The 24,978-nt window shown below is 36.5% G+C and overlaps 1 protein-coding gene across 5 annotated transcripts in view; it reads left to right on the forward strand.

The window, feature by feature from the left end:
- The window catches only part of FAM13A (family with sequence similarity 13 member A), a 284,430-nt gene that overhangs the window by 35,712 nt on the left and 223,740 nt on the right, over positions 1 to 24,978 (forward strand). For all 5 annotated transcript variants that reach the window (XM_019741111.2, XM_074323597.1, XM_019741109.2 and 2 more), the window contains exon 3: positions 4,723 to 4,932. In XM_019741111.2, the coding sequence (XP_019596670.2) occupies positions 4,723 to 4,932 (210 nt within the window). The remainder of the gene's footprint in view (positions 1 to 4,722; positions 4,933 to 24,978) is intronic.

Consider the following 24,978-nt stretch of genomic DNA (forward strand, 5'->3'; position numbering starts at 1 on the left):
TGGGCAATATACCATTTTAAATAGTGTAGGATACTCCACTTACCACCAGGTGTCAGAAGATGCTCACATATTGTTATACTACTTCCCAGGCCAAAGCGTGCCAATTAGGCAAATTCTGACTTCGGGCATATTTAGTTTGTAATGATGTATTCATACTACTTTGAAGAAAATATTTCAGTTGTACAAAAAAGTAGCTTTCAATAGCGTAGATGTTATTTAGCTTATATAATTCTTCTTTCATTTTTAAACCATTATTAAGTTGATGTTTCATGATTAACCCATGAAATCAAATATAAGAGAATATCAGAAATGTATGACAGTAACTCCACTAAGCCTTCTAGGTATCTTCTTCCTCTCAGCATTTCTTTTATAGTCATCATGTCCTAAAAATTTAGAGTAGGAAAATTTAGAGCTTATCTAGTCTGGTAAGCCTCATATGGACATTGGATATAGGCTCATAAGGGGCTTTAAAAAAACTAATGGATTCTTTTTCCCAGAGTGTAACATAGCCATGGTCAGGGGTCAACTCCCCATGATTGCAAATCACTGAGTATCATAAGAATTGTTTGGGGGAGAGATTTGTGTAAGTAAAGAGAGTTGTGCAAATAAATGGAACGGAGGCAGAAAAAAATGGTTGAGAAGCATTAACGTTTATTACTTCCATTTATAATTTATCTCTCCACTGGAAAGGTCCAGTGGAGAGAGCCAAAGCCAATTCTTGGAGTTGGGTGGTTAGTTTGGAATAACTGGAAGTGTATTTATTTGAGGGAAGGGTCAAAAAAACTCTGTTGGAAGAGAAAATGTAAGGTCAGAGCTAGAAAAAACGCTGTAAAATCTGAGCCGGGGGCATTTGCTGGGCCAAAGAACAGGCTTAGGAGCTGGGTAGAGACAGGACTATGCTGCAAAATTATAAATTTTCAGGATTTGGGCCTTGACCAGGGATGGGACTCTCTTTTATCGGGTGCTATCTGCTTGATGCCAGTATACATTTTTGAAGTTACAGATGAAGCTTTATGGAGTAAAGGAAAAAGACCTTGAAAGTTTTAAAAACGACTAAGCTGAATTCTCCCAACAGTAGCTGATATTCTGCAGTGTGAAAGGGAAAGGCATATCACATTAGTTATGTAACTGTCTAACAGATTACCCTAAAGCCTAGCAGATTAAAACAACAGTGTTTCTTATCTCATAGTTTCTGTGGGTCAGGAATCTGGGCACGGCTTAGTTGTGTCCTTTGTCTTAGTGTCTCTTCTAAGGCTGCAGTCATATCAGAACTTGACTGGGGAAAGGTTCACCTCCAAGTTCATTCACGTGGCTGTTGGCAGGATTCAGTTTCTTGTGGGCTGTTGACCTGAAGGTTTCAGTTACTCACTGGCCATGGTCCAGAAACTGCCCTCAGTTCCTTGCCACGTGCAACCTCTCCATAAGGTAGCTAACAAAATAAATAGCAGCTGATTCATCAGAGTTAGCAAGTACGAAGAACTAAAGAGAGAGAAAGAGAAAGACAACACTAAGCAAGCAAGATGAACATTAGTCTTTTATAACCTAATCCCAGAAGTGAGATTAGAATGTAATCACATTGTGTTGCGCCATTCTGTTGATTAGAAGCTGGTCGTTAGGTCCAGTCCACGCTTAAAGGGAGGGTGTGGATACCACGTAGGTGTGGATACCACGTGAGGGGTCATTGGGGCCATTTGAGAGACTGCCTACCACACGTAGTGACTGATACTTCCTCTGAGATTGCATGGTGCCCTGGCCGTACTGGTGGGTAAATATTTATTAATATTTCTGGTTTCACAAATTTTTTGTCAAAATTGGAGCTAAAATTCATGTTAACTTTTGGTATTCATGTTCTTCACAGCCAAATTACATGCATACATATGAATATAAACATCTTACCAGACTCCAGACTCCATAAGGATAATGGTAGTGTTAGAATTTTTTTCTCAGTTGACTTTATTTTAAGTACCTAACATAGTGCTAGGTACTCATGAAATATTTGTTGAATTACGGAGTTCGTCAAATGTTTTATCAGATTACAAATTGAAATCAACATCCTTCTTTTTCTTCAGAAAGAGCAATACAGTTGGGTAGGAGAAAGAAACAAAGGCTGATAGAAACAAACACCTCCCATGTAAATCTACTAGGCTTTAATGCTTAGGGCATTGGTGACGTTCACCATTAGGCTCTCGAAAGAAGAGTGGCAAGTTGAGTCCTTGGGTTACTCTTTCTTAGAAAGATTGTTTCTTATACGTACCGTCAGCCTTCCTCCACGGCCTGGCTCCTTTGCTTACATGGTATTCTGTCTCCTCAAACCCAGCGCACTGAGCTGAAAACCATCTTCTATCCTAAACCAGTTACCACCCTTCACCCTCACTACACTTTATCCTTTACAGTGCCTTTCTCCTGGATTCCTAGTTTTCAAACCTAAAGTTAACCTTTCAACTCTTCCTTTTCCTTACTTTCCTTTTGTATTAAATTACCAAATCATCCTGATACTCTCCTTTTCACATCCTTCCCACCATAATGTCTGCCTTATTGCCTCACAGTAGAATGTAGTCTCTAGAAGACAAGTTCTCTGCCTTCTCCATTCTTTGTTTCCTAGCCAGGTACATCTTTCTTAAACCTTGATTATATTATTAGGTTGGTGCAAAAGTAATTGCAGTTTACAAGGTTAAAAATAATTGCAAAAACCGCAATTACTTTCACACCAACCTAATATGTCTCGCTTGCCCCCTCACACACACATACAATTAGTGCTCCAATGATACAGTCTTCACTCTTTAACTTGACATTCATGACCCTATCTCATTTATTCCATTTTATTACCCCATCACTCTTTGACCTAAATTCTCCATATTTTCATCCGCCTACCTTTCTTTAGGCTGTTCTGTCTCTGCTTCTCAATTCATTTATTTGTTCCTCTCTGTCAGGGATAGACCAAGGTTTTGTGGTTCCTGATGCTTAATCCTTTGGGACCCTCTTTAAGAAAAGAATACAACATTAAGAATACTGAATTAGAGACAGCACCAAAAAAGGCCCAAACAAAAGAGGAGCCCCGAAGCTGAAACTGCATTTGTTTCACAGTACATCAGCCTCGGCCCTTACATCTTGCCTATGCTTTAGCCAAAGATTAGGCAAAGGAGCCAGAGATCCTCCGTGACGTCTTCTCTGCTGACCCAGACAACACTAATGTCCCCAGCGATTGACTGAAGGCAAGGATCTTGTCTTATATTAGGTTGGTGCAAAAGTAATTGCAGTTTAAAAGGTTGAAAATAATTGTAAAAACCACAATTACTTTTGCACCAACCTAATACTACTTTATAGTCTCACAGAATCTTATGCTTTGAATTTAGTGATTACTAAAGAAACATTACTTAGTAATTATTACAAAGGTAATCATGTGTAGTTCATAAGTTTCTTACATACATGTTATTTTTTTAAATAGTTGTTCTCAAAATGCTAAACTGCTGTTGAAGTCCAGGGTCTCTGTTATGAACGAACTATGTACAGTTATATGAATGAAATTTCTTTGTAGAGTGGTATGTTTCATGGTTATATTGAGGTGTTATCACAAAACACAGTGAATGTTTAAATAAAAAATAATTTATTACAGTAAAAGACACATTGCCATTAATCCCTCTCAAGATATTTCCCCTTGTTTCGAACACACTTATCCCATCATTCTTGCCACTTTCTGAAGCAGTTCTGGAAGTCCTCTTTCGTGAGTGTCTTTAGTTGCACTGTCGTGGCTGCCTCGATGTCCTGAATCGATTCAAAATGTTTTCCTTTCATGGTCATTTTGACTTTGGGGAAGACCACAAGTCGCATGGTGCCAGATCTGGTGAATAAGGCGGATGAGGACACATGTAATGTTTTTATTTAACAGAAATTTCCATACAAGAAGCCTTTCCATCATGACACGGAGCCTTTCCATCATGATCACAAAATGCTGCTGCCGAGTGCCATCCAACAGAAAGGCAGGGCTCTTCCATATGGGAAGTGGTACGTCGAACCTTAGTAACAGTGTGTGACAAGTTTCAACTTGTTCAGTACAGTCAGTCAGGTGTGAGCTACGGTTGAGAGAAGGTGTGTTTTGAAGTGTGCCGTAAATCGTCCTTCATCATGACAACGCTCCGTGTCACACATCTCTTCTGGTACATCAATTTCTGTCAAATAAAAACATTATGGTGTGTCCTCATCCACCTTATTCACTGGATCTGGCACCCTGCGACTTCTGGCTCTTCCCCAAAGTTAAAATGATTCAGGCCATCAAGGCAGCCATGACAGTGCAACCAAAGACACTCAAGGAAGAAGGCTTCCAGAAGTGCTTCAGAAAGTGTCAAGAACAATGGGAAAAGTGGGCTTGAAGTGAGGGGGAGTATTTTAAGGGGAATTAATGGCAATGTGTCCTTTACTGTAATAAATTATTTTTATTTAAACATTCACTGTATTGTTTGATCACACTTCATATGTCCTAGCCTTATTTTTAGAGGTCAGCTTTTATAACAATCATATGTGATCTTTTTAGTTGATGTGTAATAGACATGAAATTTTATTATTCCAAGAAAACATTTTTATAAAAATGGGAAAATCTTCCAGGGCTTGGTTATTATAGTATTCAGAAAATCCTATACTAAGATTTAATTTTTGTTGTTATTCTGAAGAGTTTGTGTCTCTTAGAGACCTCTGTTTATTTTCTGTGTGTCTGCTTTACCGTTACAGGACTCACCCAGGAAGGCCTCTTTAGGGTGAATGGCAATATGAAGGTGGTGGAACAACTTCGTTTAAAGTTTGAGAGTGGAGTGCCGGTGGAGCTTGGGAAAGATGGAGATGTCTGCTCAGCAGCCAGTCTATTAAAGCTCTTCCTAAGGGAGCTGCCAGAAAGTGTGATCACCTCGGCCTTACATCCTCGATTCATCCAGCTCTTCCAGGGTTAGTACAGTAAATCCTTTTATGCATTGAAACAATTTTATTTTTCAGCTAAAACTAAGCTTTTAAATATTTAAACTAGAAATATTTAAATGAGCTTTTAAGTGTTTGTGATTCGTCCGTAACTACTATCTGGCTATTTTAGTCTAGGCCCTTATCGTCTACCCTAAAATAATACTAAACTGACTGGAAATACTATTATTAAATAGAATTTCTAAGATAATTGGTATAGAAATACTTCAGTAACATAATATTGAAAAGTTTTGATGCTTTTGGGCCAAAGAAATTATTTTCTGACTAATGACTGCCATAGGAGTGAGAACAAGACATTAATTTCTATGTAGGAAATCTTAAGTAAATTGTATTTGGTTAGTGACCTTGGAGAAAGGTCACTGGTGTACTTTCTTTTTCTTGTAAACAAAATTGAGTCCTAAAATAATTATACTCATTTTGTGAGGTAGTATTGATTTATAATTATAGTATGAAGTAATTTTAAATGAAGAAGCTTCATTTTAAATGTCATAGTTAAAGGCATAATCATTATTGAGTTCTCCCTCCCAAATACATTAAGAAAAATGATTTAGCTTTGGAAAACCATTTCTTTATTTTTGCCAAGTTAAAGTGAAAGGGAGAAAATGTATTTTTAAAGAGTATTTGTTACCAGATAAAGGATTAAAGCTACATTCCTTTAAAGCAGTGGTATAACTATTCACATGTAATATGGGAGAAGTGAGAAGGCCATGCTGTATGTTGCATTCTATTGAAAAATAGTGTGTTAAAATGCAAAAGCAAAAAATGTAGACCCAGTTGTGTGTTCTGGTTGTCTACAGTGCTTTTAAGCTTTCTGTATCAGTAGGTAACATTGAGTAAGTGACACATTTGAAGCTTGTTTACTGGAAGCTGAACTTTTGCATGCTCACAAGTATGAACATTTCAAGGAGGTGATCATTGCTCCTTTTTAAATGATTCTTACAGGGAATATTTTATCCATATCACAGGGATGTGAAGTTTTAAAATAAATTTCTGAAAAATTATTTAAAAATAATTGCTGCAAAAGCTAAAGATTCAAATATTGTGTGCTTAATACAAGTTATTTAGTAATCAACTATTTAGTATTGTACTAAAAGTAATTATTCCTAATATTATATCTGAATATTAAGTTACTAATATTAATATTAGTATTAATACTAATGCTTGTGAATATTTTTGAATCCTTGTGAATTTCAAAGCTTTTGTCACATTTCCTAGAATAGCTTTCATTTGATAATGAGAATGTACTATTTTATTATTTTTGTTAATAATAAATTATACTAACATTTGTTATAATTTAGGTCTCCTTTGTAAATTATCTTCTCATTCATGACATGTTTCCTTGGTGACCAAAAAATTGATATGTATCATAAAAGGCAAGCAAGTATCATTCTAAAAGCAAGATTGGCTAGATAGCAGTCTATAGGGGTGTGTGATTATACACAGATAAATTCTGAATGGAGCAGAAAAACTAATTTTTGTTTTTATTAGTAGTATTCTCTCATTCCTGACGACCTCTGGGGCTAGATCTGAAATGTTCCTTAAAGGAGGTATTAATGGAGTACCTACTAGTTATGTAAGTTGTTAAGTAGAGGGATAGCGTATGCTTTAGGTATCAGACTGTATAGCGTCTATAAAATAAACTTTTTAGTAATTCAAGTAGAAAATAGTCACTGTGCTTTTGCTGGTTTACCCTTGTGTGGCGCTTCTACAATAGAGGGTACAGTAGAGTACAGCAGGTCACTCTAAAGCTGGAAGTGGCAAGGCTCTTTACAGACTCACCAGAAGTAGTTATAGTATTCTCATCTCCCCTTTTCTACTATATATTAATAGGTAATAAAATTGTTTTGATACAGTTTCCTTATTTAAAGACAACCTTGCTTTCCTACTTCAGTCCTCATAACTATTTTACAGATTAAGTAGTTTTCTTGATAGTCTTTCACAACTCAATGCCAAATTTCTTTTTTTAAAATTGTTACGAGTTTTCAAATTATATCCTGTGTAATGAGCAAGCTATTTCATAATTGACATATACTTAAAATTTTTCAGATCAAAATCCTTGCTTCCATACTATGTGGGATGGAATCCTGGAGTCCCAGCCAAGTATTTTTTTCACACATTTAATAAACCAAAACTGGTCCTGAGGATGGTCAGGATGCTGCCTGTGAGCATCCCTGATGCTGTAATTATCCTTTGATCAAGATCAACAAGGGCCTTCTATGTAGAAAACATCATTTAGATTCTTTCGTTTTTATAACAAATTATCAATTTGAGACTTGTCTGGTGTCTAAAGCCCTGAGATCATATTTTTTAGTTAGTAAACCAATATATCTCCATACCAGATATTTATCAAAAAATTCTATCTGAAGTTGATTTCAGCAAGACCTTTTGTTCTGTCAAAGGCCTGGTTTTGACAATTCGCATTTAAGGGAGAGAGATTTTAAAGGACCTTTCAGTGATCATCCTTTCCTGTTGTCGTGCTAAACTTATCACCCATTGCACCAACTCGCCTTCCTTAATTGAGGTTTCCAGTATAATTATCTCAGCTTGGCTATATCCCGTGATGCTGATCTTTTATTCTTTTCTTGTTGGGCCAGTAATACAAGTTTTTTTTTGTTTTTCTCTTAAATTTTAATAATCTCAGGTGTGTTTTGAGAATAGATGTAAATTGCAAGCAATAAAAAGATTCTAGGATAGGATCATTTAATTTAGGATTAACTGGAAATCCCTTTATTTAAATGTTCCCTATTGAAAAGTCTTCTATAATATAAACATTTCTGTCTCATAATTGAATATTGAATAAACACCCTGGCTGAGGGTGTTCGTCAGACTTTTGTGAATAGAAACTAATAAATTAGGGAGGAAGTTTCGAGACAAGGTTGTTGTTATTCGCTTACTTGGAATTGGATCAGTCCATCAATATTTATTAGTACCTTCTACTTAGACACAGGATGATACCAAGAAATAACAGATTAAACATCCTGATTGCAAGGAGTGTGTGATTTAGCTGAGGACGTAGAATGCGTGTGGTGTTATGTTCTACAGTGTTACAAAGGAGTGATAAGAATATCCGGTTGGTAGTAACAAGGAGAGGTAAATCAATCTGGATTATTATAGTCAGAGAATACTTTGTGGTAAAAGTAAAATTGGGGTACATAAGATTAATTTGGATGAAGAGGAAAATCTAGGTGAGGAAGGACTATGAGCAAAACACTGTCAGTGTAAGACAGAGCTGTCTGTAACTACAGGAATTTAGCAAAAGATAGAATTTAAAAAGTAGGCTGATATTAGATGGTAGAGGGTCTTGAATGTTAGGCTAAGTTAATCATTATCTCTAAACAGTAAATTTTTGAAGAATGAAGTCATATGATGGAAGCAATATTTTCGGCATTGCTGTGCCAGATGGCTGGACGGGAACGTGTGGGTGTAGGAAAGACATCTAGAGGACTGGCAGAAATCTAGGTCATGGTCCTAAGGACCTGTATCTGTTGGATAGTTGATAATGAAATGTGTTTTAATTGTGGTAAAGTATACATAATGTAAAATTTACCATTTTAATCATTTTAAGTGTACAGTTTAGTGACATTAAGTACATTCACAATGTTGTACAGGTATCACCACTATCCATTTTTAGAACTTTCTCTTCATTCCAAACAGAAATTGGTAATGGAATTTTAAAGAAAGGTCACCACAGACAGACATTAGAAAGAAAACATGAACAGAACGTGGTTGCTAATAATTAGATAATGAGAGTAAGAAAGGAGTCAAAGATTTTTTGAGTTTAGGTGACTTGAAAAACAGTATGTCAGGGAGGCGTAGTGCAATGGCCAGACTCTGGTGGCCATACCTTTGGTGAGACCCATGGAACTCGGGGGAGAGGAGCGGGGGCTTGGTGGCAGACAGTGTTTGTCAGACTGTTGTGAATGGAAACTAATAAATTAGGAAGGAAGTTTTGAAGCAAGATTGAATTAGCACAAGGGAGAACTCCCTGAAAACTCTGCTTTGACAAGACCTGCGGCAACTACTGTTCTTTAGTCTTCAGTAATTCAAATCTTTGCTGTCTGTACCTAGGATGGGGCCTTTTGCCTCTCCGACCTGATCTTTTGTCCAGAAAGGAAGAAACAGTCTTCAACTTTCTAGGAAAGTTCTATGGCTGGCCAATGCGTCTTCCCTACAAGTGGAATTTGAGACTTAGCCCAAGGGCTTGGATGTTATTAGCTTGGTAGGATGTGATGCTTTCTTTGTGGGGGCTTTAGAAATTTTCTGTCTCAGAGATCCAGTGGTTTTTATTGAAGAAAGACGAGTGCTCCTATTGGGCACCTTGACAATTGGCCAGTTAATACAAATAATGGAAGTCAAGAGGGGAAGATTATTGTGGAGCCCTGACGAGTTGCTCATTTTAATTAGATGAGTAAAATGAATCTCAGTGCGAAGGGGAAGGGGGTTACGGCTGAAGTTGTGAATTCCATGGTCGTCTATGTACATTCATCAGTCTTCATACTTAGCATTCTCAGCATCACTTATGTTTGGACAATACTGTAGCTGTAAACAGATGACAGTAAGCTAATGCTATATTCCTTTTATCATGATTTAAGTGCCTATTCTGTGCCAAGATTTTGCCTAGATGCTTTACTTCTGAGTGGCCTCTAAATTCGATCCCACCTACTCCTACAATATTTCATAGGGAAGGAAAATGAAACTTCAGTGAGGGTAAGTTACTTACCAATGAGTACACAGCTACAATGTACAGAACTGGGATGTGCCACACTTCAGAGCCCAAGCTTTTCCCATCATACTGTGTGTAATTGTCAGCTCAGGCTGCCTAACATAATGCCACATACTGGATGGCTTAAACAACAGAAATTTATTTCCTCATAGTTCCAGAGGTTGGAAGTGCATGGTCAAGTTGCTGGGAGGGTTGGTTTCTGGTAAGTCCTCTTTCCTTGGCTTGCAGATGGTACCTTCCCACTGTGACCTTACAGTGGCCTTTCCTCTGTGTGCGTACTCTCCTGGTGTCTCTTTCCTTTCTTATAAGGACACCAGTTCTATTATTGGATTAGAGCCCCCACCTTTGTGACCTCATGTAACCTTAATTACCTCCTTAAAGGCTGTTTCTCCAAATGCAGTCACACTGGGGATTAGAGCTTCAACGTATGAGTTTTGTAGGGACAAAACTCAGTCCATAATACTGTGCTTTTAAAAAATTTATCACAATTTAATAGATGTATGAGTAAAAATTAGTAAAAAACCTACAGTGGATGCTAATTAGGTGGTCTCTGGGATAGAAAACATTACTACAGATTTGATGTTTTTGTTTTTAATGACTAGCACCACTAAGAATAAGGGATTGGTTTAAAATAAATGATCTGCTGTGGGAAAAAATGTTACTGGGGTGTGTCTTTTTATTTGTAGAGATACTTTTTTGTGTCTTTTAACATTGATTCTCTTTGAGAATTTATTCCTTGTATTAAGTGATTATTCACCGTTCAGATTAGTACCAGCAGTGGCTGTAATAATGTGTAGGCAGGATAATCTTCATTTGAAAGAAAGAAATTATGGTATGTGGCCTAGAGCACAGTTTTAGGTCAATTCAGACTAGTTTCAAATCTGTTTGCCATTTGCCAGCTGCGTTAGTTACCTAACCTTCTTGTGCTTTAATGCACTATTTATTGCTATATAACAAATACTCCAAAATTTACTGACTTTAACTACAATAAACATTTAATTTCCCTCACAGTGTCTGTGGGTTAGAAATCCAGGTGTGACGTAGCCAAGCAATACTGGTTCAGGGTCTGTTAAGAGGTTACTGTCACAAATTGGCAAGGGCTGCAATTATCTGAAGGCTTGACTGGGGCTTGAAGATCCGCTTCCCAGATGGTTGACTTACATGACTGGCAATTTAGTGTCGGCTCTTGGCAAGAGGCCTTTGGTTCATTCCATACAGGCCTGGCCAAATGGCTGTTGGCTCGCTTCCCCCGAGAATGAGCAGTTAAAGAGAGATGGAAACTTCTTTTAATGACTTAGCCCCAGAAGTCAAATAGCATCATTTGTACCCTGTTCTATTCATTAGGAGTGAGTCATTAATGTGCCCTGTGTTCAGGGGGAGGGGAATTAGGCTCCATCTTTTGAAGAGAGGAGTATCAGGCTTTTTGGACATTTTAAAGCCACCACACTTAGTTTCCCCAACTCTGAAATGGAGATTGTAGCAGTGTCTACTTCCTGAGCTTATTGTGGATGTTGCATTTATCCATGTAAAGCACCTTGAACAATGCCACTCGTATAATAAATAATTAATGCTAAGCCGGTGCTTCTCAACTGTGAGAACCCAAGAGAACTACCTGGGAAGGGTCGAAAAATCCCAGAGATCAATTCACACCCTAGGCCAATTAAATGACCATCTCTAGAGATGCGACACAGCATTCATATTTTAAATGCAGTCTTCCTTCCCCATGCTCATATCCCGGTTCATCCTTGGCCCTGACTTCTGCCCCTTGTTTTCTTGGTTGTAAGAAGACAAGCCATTTAGTGTGAGTCCCACAACTTTTTTACTTTCAAGCTTAAGATCGGTCCTTTACCCTTTCTGTCTCTGAACTTCCCTGTCTCTAAAATATTATGAGAAACTTACAGAAGAATGCCTGCACTTACCTGCCTAATGATTAGTAAGGAGGAAGGAAAAGGATTAAAAATGGGCTTATTTTGGAGTTAAGATTTCAAAATTCTTGCCCAAATTAATTGAAACTACTTGAACTTTTGATTGTTGGTTGAGTTGGTAAATCACACAAGATGAACTAAGCCTTCCACAAATTCATTTGGGAATATTTTTGCATTGGCTACCAGTTATCAGTAATTTTTATTTTTTATATTTTATCCAATTTTAATGACAGGTTAAGCCTGCAAATACATGTTGCATTTTATATATAGAACAGGACTCTTTGTTAATATGAAATCAGTGATTGAAACATTGCTTTTCAACTATTAAATTGAAATGAAGGCATTAGCTTTGATATTTCTCCCATGGAAAATCAGGATACTAGTCCTGCCAACAGTGAGCTTACAGTTTTATTAAGGAAACAGGACACCTGCACAGAGAGCCAGGATACACAGACTAAAGTGGGGTGAGAGGGAAGAATCATTTCTAAGTCAGACGATCAGAAAGGTTTTATGGAAGAGGAAGGTAGTACTTGAGCTGGGCTTTGGACAACTGGTAGAATTCCCACAGGTGGTTTGTGTTCTAGGAAGAAAGGATTACATGAACAAAGGTGTTTGGAAAACAGAGGCTTGTGATTACAACAGTGAGCACAGTGTGTGTTGGGAGGGGGATACATATAATTGGATTTGGTAATCTTTCTGTAAAATTATTATTCAATTGCACATTTCTAAATAATTTTATTACCCTGAATAAAATTCTTCATCTTCATTGCCTTGGACATATTTTCCTTTATTTAAAGAAATATTTTTATCAGAGCAATACATACATATGGTTTTATTAAAAAATCAAATAAACTTAAAAGGTTTATAAAGAAAAACCCTACACACCCTTTGGCAACCCTCAGTTTTTTCCCCAGAGGAAATCAGTTTTCACTTGGTTACGTGTTCTTTAGGTATTTGCTTCCATTTAATAATATACTTATAATGATTTACCTTGCTTCCTCACTTTTAGACATTATCTCATTGGTTCTGCATATGAAATATGTGGCATTAGCTCTGTTACATCCACTTCCCTCAAATGATTTCTTCTAATATTGTTATATTAAATTTTAGCTGAATTCATAATTAATGTTTGACTTACGACTATGTAAGGGTGTGTGTATATGTGTGAGAATGATTGCCTGGTGTTCACATTCATCTTACGTTTTCACTCCCATAATTTTTTATAAACCTGTCTGCACTTTTTTTTTCAAACTGCTCCAGCAAATCCACTGTTAACTATTTGTTTTCAAAATTATCAAATAATTGATCAAGTCTTTATTTCTGGGGAGAGTCCTCTTCGGCCCTCTTTCTTCTGCTCCTACCTGAACCGATTACAAAGGTCATCCTGAGCTTCCCTCACCTGTCTGCCTGAATCTGCTGTTTCCTGGGGTCTCTTGGTTCATTGTGCTGGGCATTAAGTTCCTTCAATCTGGAAAATACTGTTTTTTGGTCTGGGAAATGTTCCTGTATTATCTTTCTTGTATTGTTGCTTTGCACGTCTTATCGCTGTCTTTTAATTCTGCTTTCTACAAAATGTGGTCAAGTTTATTTGTTTTTTAAGTTTTAGCTTTTATATTTTTAATATCCATGTTCTGTTTCTTCTTCAGAGCATTCTGTTCTTGCTCTGTAGCATGCTATTCTTTCTGAGGATACTAACAAAGCTTTTCGGGTCTTTCGGTTTTGTTTTCTTCTTTTCCATGTGTTATTTCTGTTTGTGGGATTTCTTTTTGTATCTCTTTATTCAAACATATGATGATTCTTGTCTTTTGTGATATAAGAATAACATTTTGTATGTGGGACCAGTGGGCTTGTACTGCACTTTAGGAGGATTAGATAGAGTGAAATCTAGTAGAGATAGATAGAGAGAAATCTAGCATATTTCATTTGGGGATTCAAAATGTCAATATGTGGACATATTTTTCTCTTCAACCATCAAGTTCCTCAGGAGCAGAGGAGTGGGAAATGTGCTCATGAGCCCATTATTTCTTAGCAGATTTTCACTAATCCTCGTATTTTCAACTGTGTTCCTCTTGCCCTTCCCTCTCTCGGGTGTCCAGGAACCCATTGTTATTCAGAGACTGAGTCCACTGCGTCAGAGCACACTTGCCTGGGTGTGTGGGCTGGGGGCAAGTTCCCTGGAAACGGACAGGCTTTTTTCCAGAATCTGTCTATTTTCAGCCACTTGCATGCACTTCCAAATGTCTTTGAAATCTCATCTACTTCTGTCTTTTCTGCTGTTCTTTTTTGCCCTTGGGTGCTTATACTTTTTAAACGTTATTTTACTGTCATGATAGTGGAGTCTTGGGAAGAACATGTGATCAGTTCATCTCTTTAAATCCATTTTTCTTTGCCTCCCCCCCATACTTGATTTTAATAGCAGCTGTGCAAGAAATATGTGCATGTAAAGTGCCTGTGAATTTTAACTTAAGAGCATTTGATAATTTAGACAGCAACTGTTTTTCTAAAGAAAACCACCCGAAAAGGGCCATTTTTATCAGTGCAATGCCTAATGATGAAGAAATCTAATTTAATAAACCAACTTGTATTTAAGCCTTGAGTTCTGTTTTTCTTCATTACGTGAGAAATTCACTAGGGAAGTTTGAGTTAAGACTGTCTTTTGTCCATATTACATATCATAATGCCAGTTGCATTTTTGAGGTTAGCTAAGTGGTTTTTGCCTTGCAAATGTTGGTTAGTTATAATACTAGTTATTAAGTCATCACCTCTTAGATAATATGAGCTCTGTAGGACGCATATGACATATTTCCTTCCTTAGGTTAATTCCTTCTTATTGAGAAGTTCCTTTTCTTTTGAAATTATTCAACCCTCATAAATGTCTGTGTCTATGAAATACAGAATCATTATATTAAACTCCAAGTTTAAGCCCTTTTCATTTTCAATATGTGCCTTTTAGGTGTTCTATAAGCAGTGTCAAATATATAAACTGTTCTTTTCTGCTGGGTAAAGACCTAAATGCAGAGCGGGATTGAAAGGTTGCCCTCTACATATCTGTCCAAAGTGCCGGGCATTCAGATGTGCGAAACCTCCACTGGAATGAATTTCGATGACATTCCAGACGGTTCTGCTTCCATCAGATCCACATTACAGGAAAAGCCTTATTTGTGCTTATAATACCCCATGATTTCTCAGATTATAGATCCTGATAAGTAGATGGTCTTTTCTGAGTACATACACAAATCTTTATTTTTCTAATAATGGCCTTTGACACTGTGAGATAGTATTAAGTTGGGAGTGGGTTTATGCAAACTTGGAAAGAGAAGCCATGACTAAGCAAAATTATTTTACGTTAGAGCAACTAGTCTTGAAGTATGTGTGAGAGTGTGTGTGTGTGTGTGTGTGTGTGTGTAAATTTGTTGAAATCTTGCATCTACTGTCTTTTTTTCAGTTCTCTTTATCCTTGACTGCTTATACCTTTGAAAAATTCTTTTATCATTTTCCTGAAGTATTAGGAAAAGTAGATAAACTTTTCAAGTTTTCCTCATACTTGATTTTAAAGCCCACAGAATTTCCTTATAACAGTTTTATTGAGATATAATTTACACACCATACAAATTGACCCTTTTAAAGTGTACAATTCAATGTTTTTAGTATATTCACAGAGTGCAACCATCACTGCTATCTGGTTTTAGAACATTTTTATAATTTCAGAACGAAACTGGAAGCCTATTAGCAGATACTCCCCATTCTTTGCTCCCCCCTCAACTTCTCCAGCACCAGGCAAACACTAATTTTCTTTCTGTCTGTAAGGATGTGCCCCTTATGGACATTCCATATAAATGGAATCACACAACATGTGGTCTTCTGTGACTGGCTTCTTTCATGTAAGTAAGTTACAAGGTTCATCTGTGTTGGAACATATATCAGTACTTCCTTTTTATAGCCAATTAACATTCCAGTGTATGACTGTACCACACTTTCTTTACCCATTCATTTATTGATAGACTTTGGGTTGTTTTCACCTTTTGGCTATTATGAATAAGCTGTTATGAACAATTATGTACAAGTTCTTATATGGACAAATGCTTTCATTTCTCTTGGATATCTACCTCGGAGCGGAATTGCTGGGTCAAATGGTGACTTTATGTTTACCATTTTAAGGAACAATTTTCCAAAGTATTTGTGCTGTTTTACATTTCCACCAGCAAGGAATGGAAGTTTTAATTACATCCTCAATAACACCTGTTATTGTTGTTTTTACTTTAGTCATCTTCATAGTATAGACAAATACAATTTTGTAATAGGAAGATTTTGGGCTTGAGGAAAAAGAGAGGAGACCCAGCTCTCCAAGGCCAAGAAGATAATGTCTGTGGGGGATTTTTAGAATGCATTGTTGTGAACTGAGTGAAATCCTCAGTGAATTTTGCATCTTTCACTAATGCTTTTATTTGAGGGGCATCTTATTTGGATTGAGCTGGAAAAAAGAGAACAGTCAACAAATGAATTATTTTTTTTAAAAGTGTCTAACTTGTATTAATAGAAACTCAACTCACATAACATAAATATTGAAAATGTGTTTATAGAATATCAATTTGAAGGGATGTCGAATGGTTAGCTTGCTAGCCACCTGCAGCTCTGCCCTGACTCTGTTAAGCTGTATTCTAACACCTAGTTTACTGAACCCTTGGACATAATCAACTTCTACACTGAATCCATAAATAAATTTGAAGACTTCAGAGAAAAGGAGGAGACATCCAAAATAGACTTACGTAACTCTGGGCTTAACTCAGGGCTTGATGATTTGACTCATAGGACACCAAGTCAGTCCACTTGAACAGCAGTTTCCGCTGAATCAATAGTGTGTGTGGGGGGCACTGGGGGGCAAGGGGGGTGTAATATGGTTTGCCTATTAATTACTTATTTAATGTAACTACACACTGTTCTTTTCCCACTTAATGTGGCCCTAAATTCATGGGGAATGCCAAGTTTCATTTAGCTGGGATATTGCCAGTTTTGTTCAAGATTAATAGATTGTCAGAGGCTCCGCTTCCTACGTGCTGTGATTGTTTTTCTCATTCTTCTATGTACTGACATTCCCATATAAACAGGTTCTTCAGCTGTTAAATGCTTGTCTAACATCTAGCCTAGATCTCCCAGTTTTGAAATTCAGATAGACTATTTTACATGTTTCTTATATTTTTATCTATGCCACCTATTCCCACGGACAAGCATTCAGCAGTCTAAGTGCCCCTAAAACAGATTTGTTGACCTACAATTTAGGTATCATCAAGAGTTGTTATAGGACTGAAATGGAAAGTGGCACCTAATTTTCTGTTCTGCCTGCAGACCTTTGCCTCAAGCAAATACTTGTCACATGGTTCAACACGTGGGTTCATTCTGGGAGCAGAGGTTCATTGTAGATGTTGGCTAATTTGGCAATAAACATACCTCTACATCTTTCAGAATCTAATCAGAATAGTAGGATTTGTACTTTTATTAGTAATGTCTGAAAATAGACTAATTAATTTGTATTAGTCACTTTATCATCTTGCCCTTTGAGAAATTTGTGTGAGGCCTTTGAGAGCTTTGTCATGGGCAAGGGTTGCGAGAGAGCTGTAAAAATATAGCCTCTCCTTTTTCATGGAAAAACACCAATCCCATTCAGTATAAGACGTAATTGTGTATATAAGCTTCTCATCACTTTAAAGAAGTGATCCTGCTCCAGAGGAATAAAATGCAGTGGTAAAATCCAATCTAATCCAGTGTGCTGGCATTTCATGATTATGTTTCCCATGCTGTGAATGCATATGTAGAAAGAAATATAATTCATGTGTTGCATATTCTCATATATTTTATAAAACATTTTGTGCCCAGACACTCTTGTAGGCTTTTGTGAAAATGTTCCCCACATACACCCAGGACCTAAGAAGCTGTAATTTATCATAAATGAATTAAGATTCCTACTACTCATCAATTTTGTGTGTTTATGTATTGATTCAGGAAACGTTTCTTAAATATTCACATATATGAGCATTGTGCTAGGTGTTCTGTGATAGAGGTAATAACAACAGCTAACTGTTAGACTGCACTGGTCAAATGATGTGCTCTGAGGTCAGACTGCCCATTTGAACTGCAGTTCAGCTACGTAATAGCTGTGTGATCATGGACATGTTAATTCGTCTCTGTTTCAGTTGAATCATCTCTATCTGGGAATGTATTAGATTCCTATTGCTGCTTTGACAGATTACCCCAAACTTAGTGGCTTAAAACAGTACAAAATTATTATCTTACTGTTCTGTGAGAAGTGTGGAGGCTCAGCGGGTTTCTCTAATCCAGGTCTCACAAGACCCAAATAAGGGTATGTGTCACCATGGGTTCTTACCTGACAGCTGCTTCCAGGAGTCTCATGGGGATTATTGGCCGTTTCCAGCTCCACGGGGTTGTAGGCCCCTGTTTCCTTGCTGCCTGCTTCTCAGCTTCTAGAGGCTGTCCACATTCTCAGGTGTGTGACCTCTCTTTATCTCCGAAGTCAGCAGTGGCTCATTGTTCTATCTAATAGATTAGCAAGCTTTCATAAATCCTTTTGTGAGGCCTAATGAGGAAATAAAAAGCTACTTCAATGAATCTGGCTCCATGAGGCTGAATATTTTGCTTCCTTTAATGGCTGACCTTCTCATGGCTCTGAAATGTATCATGATAGAGGTTAGCATTTCCCCAGTTTTATTTTATTTTTCCTTGCAGCTAAGATTATAAGTACAGTATAACTTCAGCCATTGAAAAGTCAAAGCATATGACAAACACTGAGATAAATGTCCAGATTAGAGTTAGATGCCACTGCATGGTAAAGGTTCAGCATTGCTGATTATGACCATCATTTTTTTTTTTTTTTTTAGCAAGAGTAAATACTTGTCACATGGTTCAATGTTTGCTACTTACTCTGGAACAAAAGTTTTTATGGTACAGTCAGTCTTCTTTAAGGGCTGAGTAATTTTTTCTGTACACTATATATACTATGCTAGTTATATTTTTGTGTCTTCACTTGAGAAATGGGTCAAATTTTGCCAACAGCAAATGAAATCTTTCAAGAAAACTTGAATCATTTGAAGTGGCACTTTCCCCTAATGAAGAAAGTTAGTTCTTGTCCTAGGAAAAGATTGATATTAAGGAAAATAATGACTATTTCAATTATTAGCCATTATTCCATCTGCAAAGTTTTCTTAAACCTTTCAGACTCATGAATAATAACCTACCGTGTTTCCCCAAAAATAAGACCTAACTGGAAAAATAAGTCCTAGCATTATTTTTCAGCCCTAATGCTTCTGAACATTAAGCCCTAATGCGTCTTTTGGAGCAAACCTTAATAGAAGACCGGTCTTATTTTTGAGGAAACATGGTATTATTCTAATTTTTATTCCAATTTAGTTATAGAAGTAATTGCAAGTTTAAAACAGTTAAAATATTTTAAATATCTGCAAAGATGCATTTCACTTTCATTTCTGAGGCCCTTCCCTTCTGTGTAATTTCATTACTTAGTATCTTTACCTTCCCATCACCAAATAACCCTTTTTTATCATTTAAATAACACTCTGTAATTCGATTCCGACTCAACGCTTTGACCCAGCTAGTTCTTTAAATGGACTAAATCATTCCACATTTTTTAAGATGTATTTGAGATATAAATGTCTCTTTATTCCTGTACTATTTTGTCTTACTATTTGTGTCTTAAAAGTGTGTCTTAAGTATGTGTCCTAAGTGTGTATCAACCTATTAAACCTATTTCTTAATCATTTTTATATGCAAGGAAGGCATTGAGGGGATTTAAAAGATGTTTAAAACTCAGCCTCCAATTCTGAGCTTACCTTTGCCAGTGTGTGGATTTTTTACTTTAAACATCAGGTACATTCTCTGTGAGGCCTTCCTGACAATCTTATTTATAATTGAATTATTTATAATTGGTGAGCTTCACTCACTCCACCCTGGTGACTCTCTGTAACCCCACTTCACCCAACTCACCCAACAATGGTAGCACTTTCTCAGCAAGGAGCTATCCCTGCCCACATTGCATTCTATCTTGGACAACTATTAGGGGTCTTCAGGCCCCAAACGAGCAGTGACTGGCCTCTGAGACTTTTACCAAGTAGCTCCAGGCTCAGCACTGGCACCAAACAAGACCCTACATTAATCTGGTGACCATAGCTCATCCCACTCTGGTGACTCCCTGAGACTCTGCCTCACCCAGTTCATGTACCACATAAGGCTTTATCAGTGCTGAACCTTATGTGAGCTGGCAGGTGGCAGCAGGCCTCTGGGTGTCCTGCTTTTTGTGGAGTTACTCCAGGCCTCGTACTGGTGGCAGCCATCCTTGGTTCACAACATGGACTACTCCATGCATCTCCAGGTTTAACACAGGCAGTGAATAACTGTGGATTGCTTTGTAGCCCCTGGTTAGTCACAGGCCATGATGTGACCTGGGCCTACACCAGAGCCCCTCCCAAGAGGCCCCAGAACCAACATACTTGGAGGTTGGCTTCAGACCACAGCAGAGCACCACCCAATTAGCCCCACAAGTGGCACACACAAAAGGCAGTCTCAACAGGCACCAAAGCCCACTGGGGCAAATCCCACTCAGTGGGATAAACTCCCACACAGCAGGCCATAAGCAGTGGATGTGGCCAAATCCCACCTCCTAAAGGTCAGGCTAAGGGTCAGTCCCACCCACTGGTGTGCCAATAGCAATCAAGGTTCAACTATAACAGGAGGGACACTCCTGCAGCACTCAAGACAGGTGACCAGGGAGACTGTGCCACTGGGCGCTACAGGGCACCTACTACGTAAAGCCACCTGGACAAGACTGGGAGACATAGCAGATCTACCTAATACACAGAAACAAACACAGAGAGGCAGCCAAAATGAGGAAACCAAGAAATGCATCCCAAATGGAAGAACAGGAGAAAACTCCAGAAACAGAACTAAATGAAATGGAGACAAACAACCTACCAGAGACAGGGTTTGAAACACTGGTTATAAGGACACTCAAAGAACTTAGTGAGAATTTCAACAAAGAGGTAGCAAGTATAAAAAATAACATAGAAACCATAAAAAAGAACCAGTCAGAACTGAAGAATACAATACCTGAAATGAAAAATTCACTAGAAAGAATCACCAGCAGTCTAGATGAAGCAGAAAATTGGATCAGCAATTTGGAAGACAAGGTAGCAGAAAACACCCACTCAAAATGGCAAAAAGAAAATAGAATTTTTAAAAATGAGGATAGTTTAAATAAGAGACCTTGGGGACAATATCAAGCATTAATAACATTCACATCACAGGGATACCAGAAAAAGAAGAGAGTAAGCAAGGGACTGAGAACCTATTTGAAGAAATAATGACTGAAAACTTTTCCTAACCTGGCAAAGGAAATAGACATACAGGCCCACACCAAGCAACATTGTAATTAAAATGGCAAAGTTTAAAGACAAATAATCCTAAAAGAAGCAAAAGAAAGGCAACTAGTAACTTACAAAGGAGCTCCCATAAGATTGTCAGCTAATTCCACAACAGAAATTTTGCAGTCCAGAAGGAATTGGCATGAAATATTCAAAGTGATGAAATGTAAAGATGTACAACCAAGGGTACTCTACCCAGCAAGGCTAGCATGTAAAATTGAAGGACAAATAAAGAGCTTCCCAGACAAGAAAAAGCTAAAGGAGTTCATTACCACCAGGCCAGTATTGCACGGAAAGTTAGAGGGATTTCTTTAAGGTGAAGAAAAAAAAGATAAAAAATATGAAAATATGAATAATAAAATGGCAATAACTACATATCTATCAACAATTACTTTCAATGTAAATGGATTAAATGCTCCAATCAAAAGACCTAGGGTGGTTGAATGGATAAGAAAACAAAATCCTTACATATGCTGCCTACCAGAGACACTTCAGATTAAAAGAGACACAGAGACTGAAAGTAAAGGGATGGAAAGATATTTCATTCATCTGGAAATGAAAAAACAAACAAACAAACAAAAAAAAACGGGGTAGCAATACATATACCAAAAAAAAAAAAAAAAAAAAAAAGAAATAGACTTTAAAACAAAGGCTATATAACCAGTGCCAAAAAAGGACCCAGTAATCCCACATCTGGTTATTTACCTGAAGAAACTCCAAATGCTACTTCAGGGGAACATGTTTATCCACACGTTTTGCTTCTTGAGAACATGTTTAATGATTCTTCCATTCATACCATAAAAGATTTAATGTTATTTCGTTAATAAGTTTGAGATTCTCTTTGTAGATCTGTGTCTCTTTCCATTATTTGTCGACTTTATTTCCTTGGCAGATTATTTATTGGATTTCAAAAATTGGAAGTAAATGATGAAAGTGCTGCTTATTTTTTCAAACATGTTATTGTCATAAATTCATAACAATTTTAAATATTTATTTTATTTAACCTGGTTTCTTCACAAATTGCCTGCCTTCGGGTATTAGGTTTCATTTCAGGGTCAGCCCAGCAGCCCATTATCAAGGCTGTTGTATCAAGTTAGTAGGGTTGAGATCTTTTCATATGCTGTTGCTTGTACCCTTAAATGGTGGTAGTTAAAACAATTTTAAATAGAGACTACACACACATGAAAATATCCAGACTCACTTTGGGTTAGTAAAAAAAGAAAAAATGGGATTACATTTTCTAATTCATATTTATCTTTATAATGTAAAGATATGAGAAGTGGGTAGTCTTCATTTGGTTTTTAATCACTCCAAACTTAATTATTTTCCTTTCTTAGTGCTGGTCAAGTAAATCTTCACTCGGCTTGTTAAGATCATAATGCAGTGGAAAATAATGCCATTTTAAGCAACTAACTGTATGTCTTATGTTTTATCAAATTATTTGAATATGATTTCTTTTTTAAAAGCAATTTTTAAAAATTTTATTAAATTTATTGAGGTGACATTGGTTAATACCGTTATAGAAGTTTTAAGTGTATAGTTCTATAATACATCATTTGTATATTGCATCGTGTGCTCACCACCCAAAGTCAAGTCTCCTTCTGTCACTATACATTTCACCCTTTTTACTCCCTTTTACTTCCCCTACCACCCTCTTCCCCTCTGGTACCACCATACAGTTGTCTGTGTCAATGAGGTTTTTGTTTGTTTTGTTTGTTCACTTGTTGCTTTCTGTTTTATATCCCACAGATGAGTGAAATCATATGTACTTGTTTTTATCTTACTTATTTTGCTTAGCATGATATTCTTAAGATCCATCTATTTGTTGCAAATGGCAATATTTCATCTTATGGCTGACTAGTATTCTATTGTATATATGTACCACATCTTCATTATCCAGTCATCCATCGAAGGATTCAGATTGTTTTCATGTCTTGGTCACCGTGAATATTACTGCAGTGAACACGGGGTTATACATATCTTTATAAATAAATGTTTTCAAATTTTTGGGGTAGATACCCAGAAGGGGAATTGCTGGATCATATGGTAATTATAGTCTTAATTTTTTGAGGAATCTCCATACTGTTTTCCATAGTGGCTGTCCAACTTTACATTCACACCAGCAGTGTATGCGTGCTCCTTTGTCCCTACAACCTCTCCAACAGTTTTTATTTCTTGTCTTGTTAATAGTAGCCATTCCAGCAGGTGTGAGCTGGTAGCTCATTGTGGTTTTGGTTTGCATTACCTTTATATGTAGTTAGTGGGGTTGAGATCTTTTCATATGTCTGTTGATCATTTATATGTCTTCTTGGGAGAAGTATCTATGTAGGTCTTTTGCCCATTATTTAGTTATATTGTTTATTGGTTGTTTTGTGTGTTTTTTTGCTGTTGAGTTGTATGAATTCTTTATATATAGTTTGAATGTTAGGCCCTTATTGGAGATGTTGTTTGCAAATACCTTCTCCCATTGGGTTGGTTGCCTTTTCATTCTGTTGATGGTTTCTTATGCTGTGCAGAAGCTTTTTAGTTTGATATAGTCCCATTCATTTATTTTTGTTTTTAGTTCCCTTGCCTTTGGGTCAAATTCATAAAATCTTTTCCAAGACCAAGGTCCATAAGTTTAGTACCTATGTTTTCTTTTATGCAAATATTGTTTCAGGTCTTATATATAGATCTTTGATCCATTTTGAGTTAATTTTGGTGTATGGTGACAAATAACAGTCTAGTTTATTTATTTTGCATGTGGTTTCTCAATTTTCCCAGCATCATTTATTGACGAGGATTTCTTTTCTCCATTGTATGTTTTTGGCTCTTTTGTCAAAAATTATTTGCCCATATCTGTGGATTTATTTCTGGGCTTTCAGTTCTGTTCCATTGGTCTGTATGTCTGTTTTTCTGTCAGTACCGTGCTGTTTTGATTATTTTCAATTTGTAGTATAATTTGAAGACAGAGAATGTGATACCTCTGACTTTATTCTTTTTTCTCAGGAAGGTTATTAAGGATCTTTTGTGGTTCCATAAATTTGATGATTTTCTTTGTTCTATTTCTTTAAAAAATGTCATTGAGAATTTGATGGGATTGCATTAAATCTGCATATAGCTTTGGATAATATGGCCATTTTAATTATGTTGAGTCCTCCAATCCATGAACAAAGAATATCTTTCCATTTCTTTGTGTCTTCTTAAATTTCTTTTAATAATGTATTATAGTTTCTATATATAAGTCCTTTACATCTTTTGTTAAGTTTATTCCTAGTTATTTTATACTTTTTGTTACAGTTGCAAGTGGAATTGTTTTTTCCATTTTTCTATAACTTCATTGTTGGTATATAGGAACACAATGGATTTTTATACATTGATTTTGTTTCCTGAAACTTTACTGTGTTTGTTTATTGTATCTCAAAGTTGTTTTTTTTTTTGTTTAGAATCTTTAGGGTTTTCTCTATGAAAAACCATGTAAAGGTAATTTATATTATTATGAAGAACTTCTAATATCAATAAATTTATTTCACTCTAAGGATTATATTGTTTATTCGATAAAATTGTTTTTGATCAGTAAGAAATAATAATTCTAATTATAAATAGCATGTTCTCCAAAACAATTCTAAAAATGATTGAAATTAATACATTTTGGTGAGCAGCACTTATTCTAACAGTCATAAATTTGAAATGGCCTCATATAAAAAGGCATTTCATTAAAACCTCAGTGCACTCACAAAACCAAATTAAGGCAGTTTACTTTGGAGTAAATTGGAGTTATTTTGTTTATTTAACAAATACTTTAATAGCACTTAATATGTGTCAGCCACTCACTCTGTTTTAAGTAGTTTACAATTGTCAACTCATTTAATTCTCACCACAACCCTATGAGATAGTTAATATTACCATTTACAAATAAGGAAACAGAATTTAGTAATGAATCTAA

Source organism: Rhinolophus sinicus, linkage group LG02, assembly GCF_036562045.2.
Source record: "Rhinolophus sinicus isolate RSC01 linkage group LG02, ASM3656204v1, whole genome shotgun sequence".
NCBI lineage: Eukaryota > Metazoa > Chordata > Mammalia > Chiroptera > Rhinolophidae > Rhinolophus > Rhinolophus sinicus.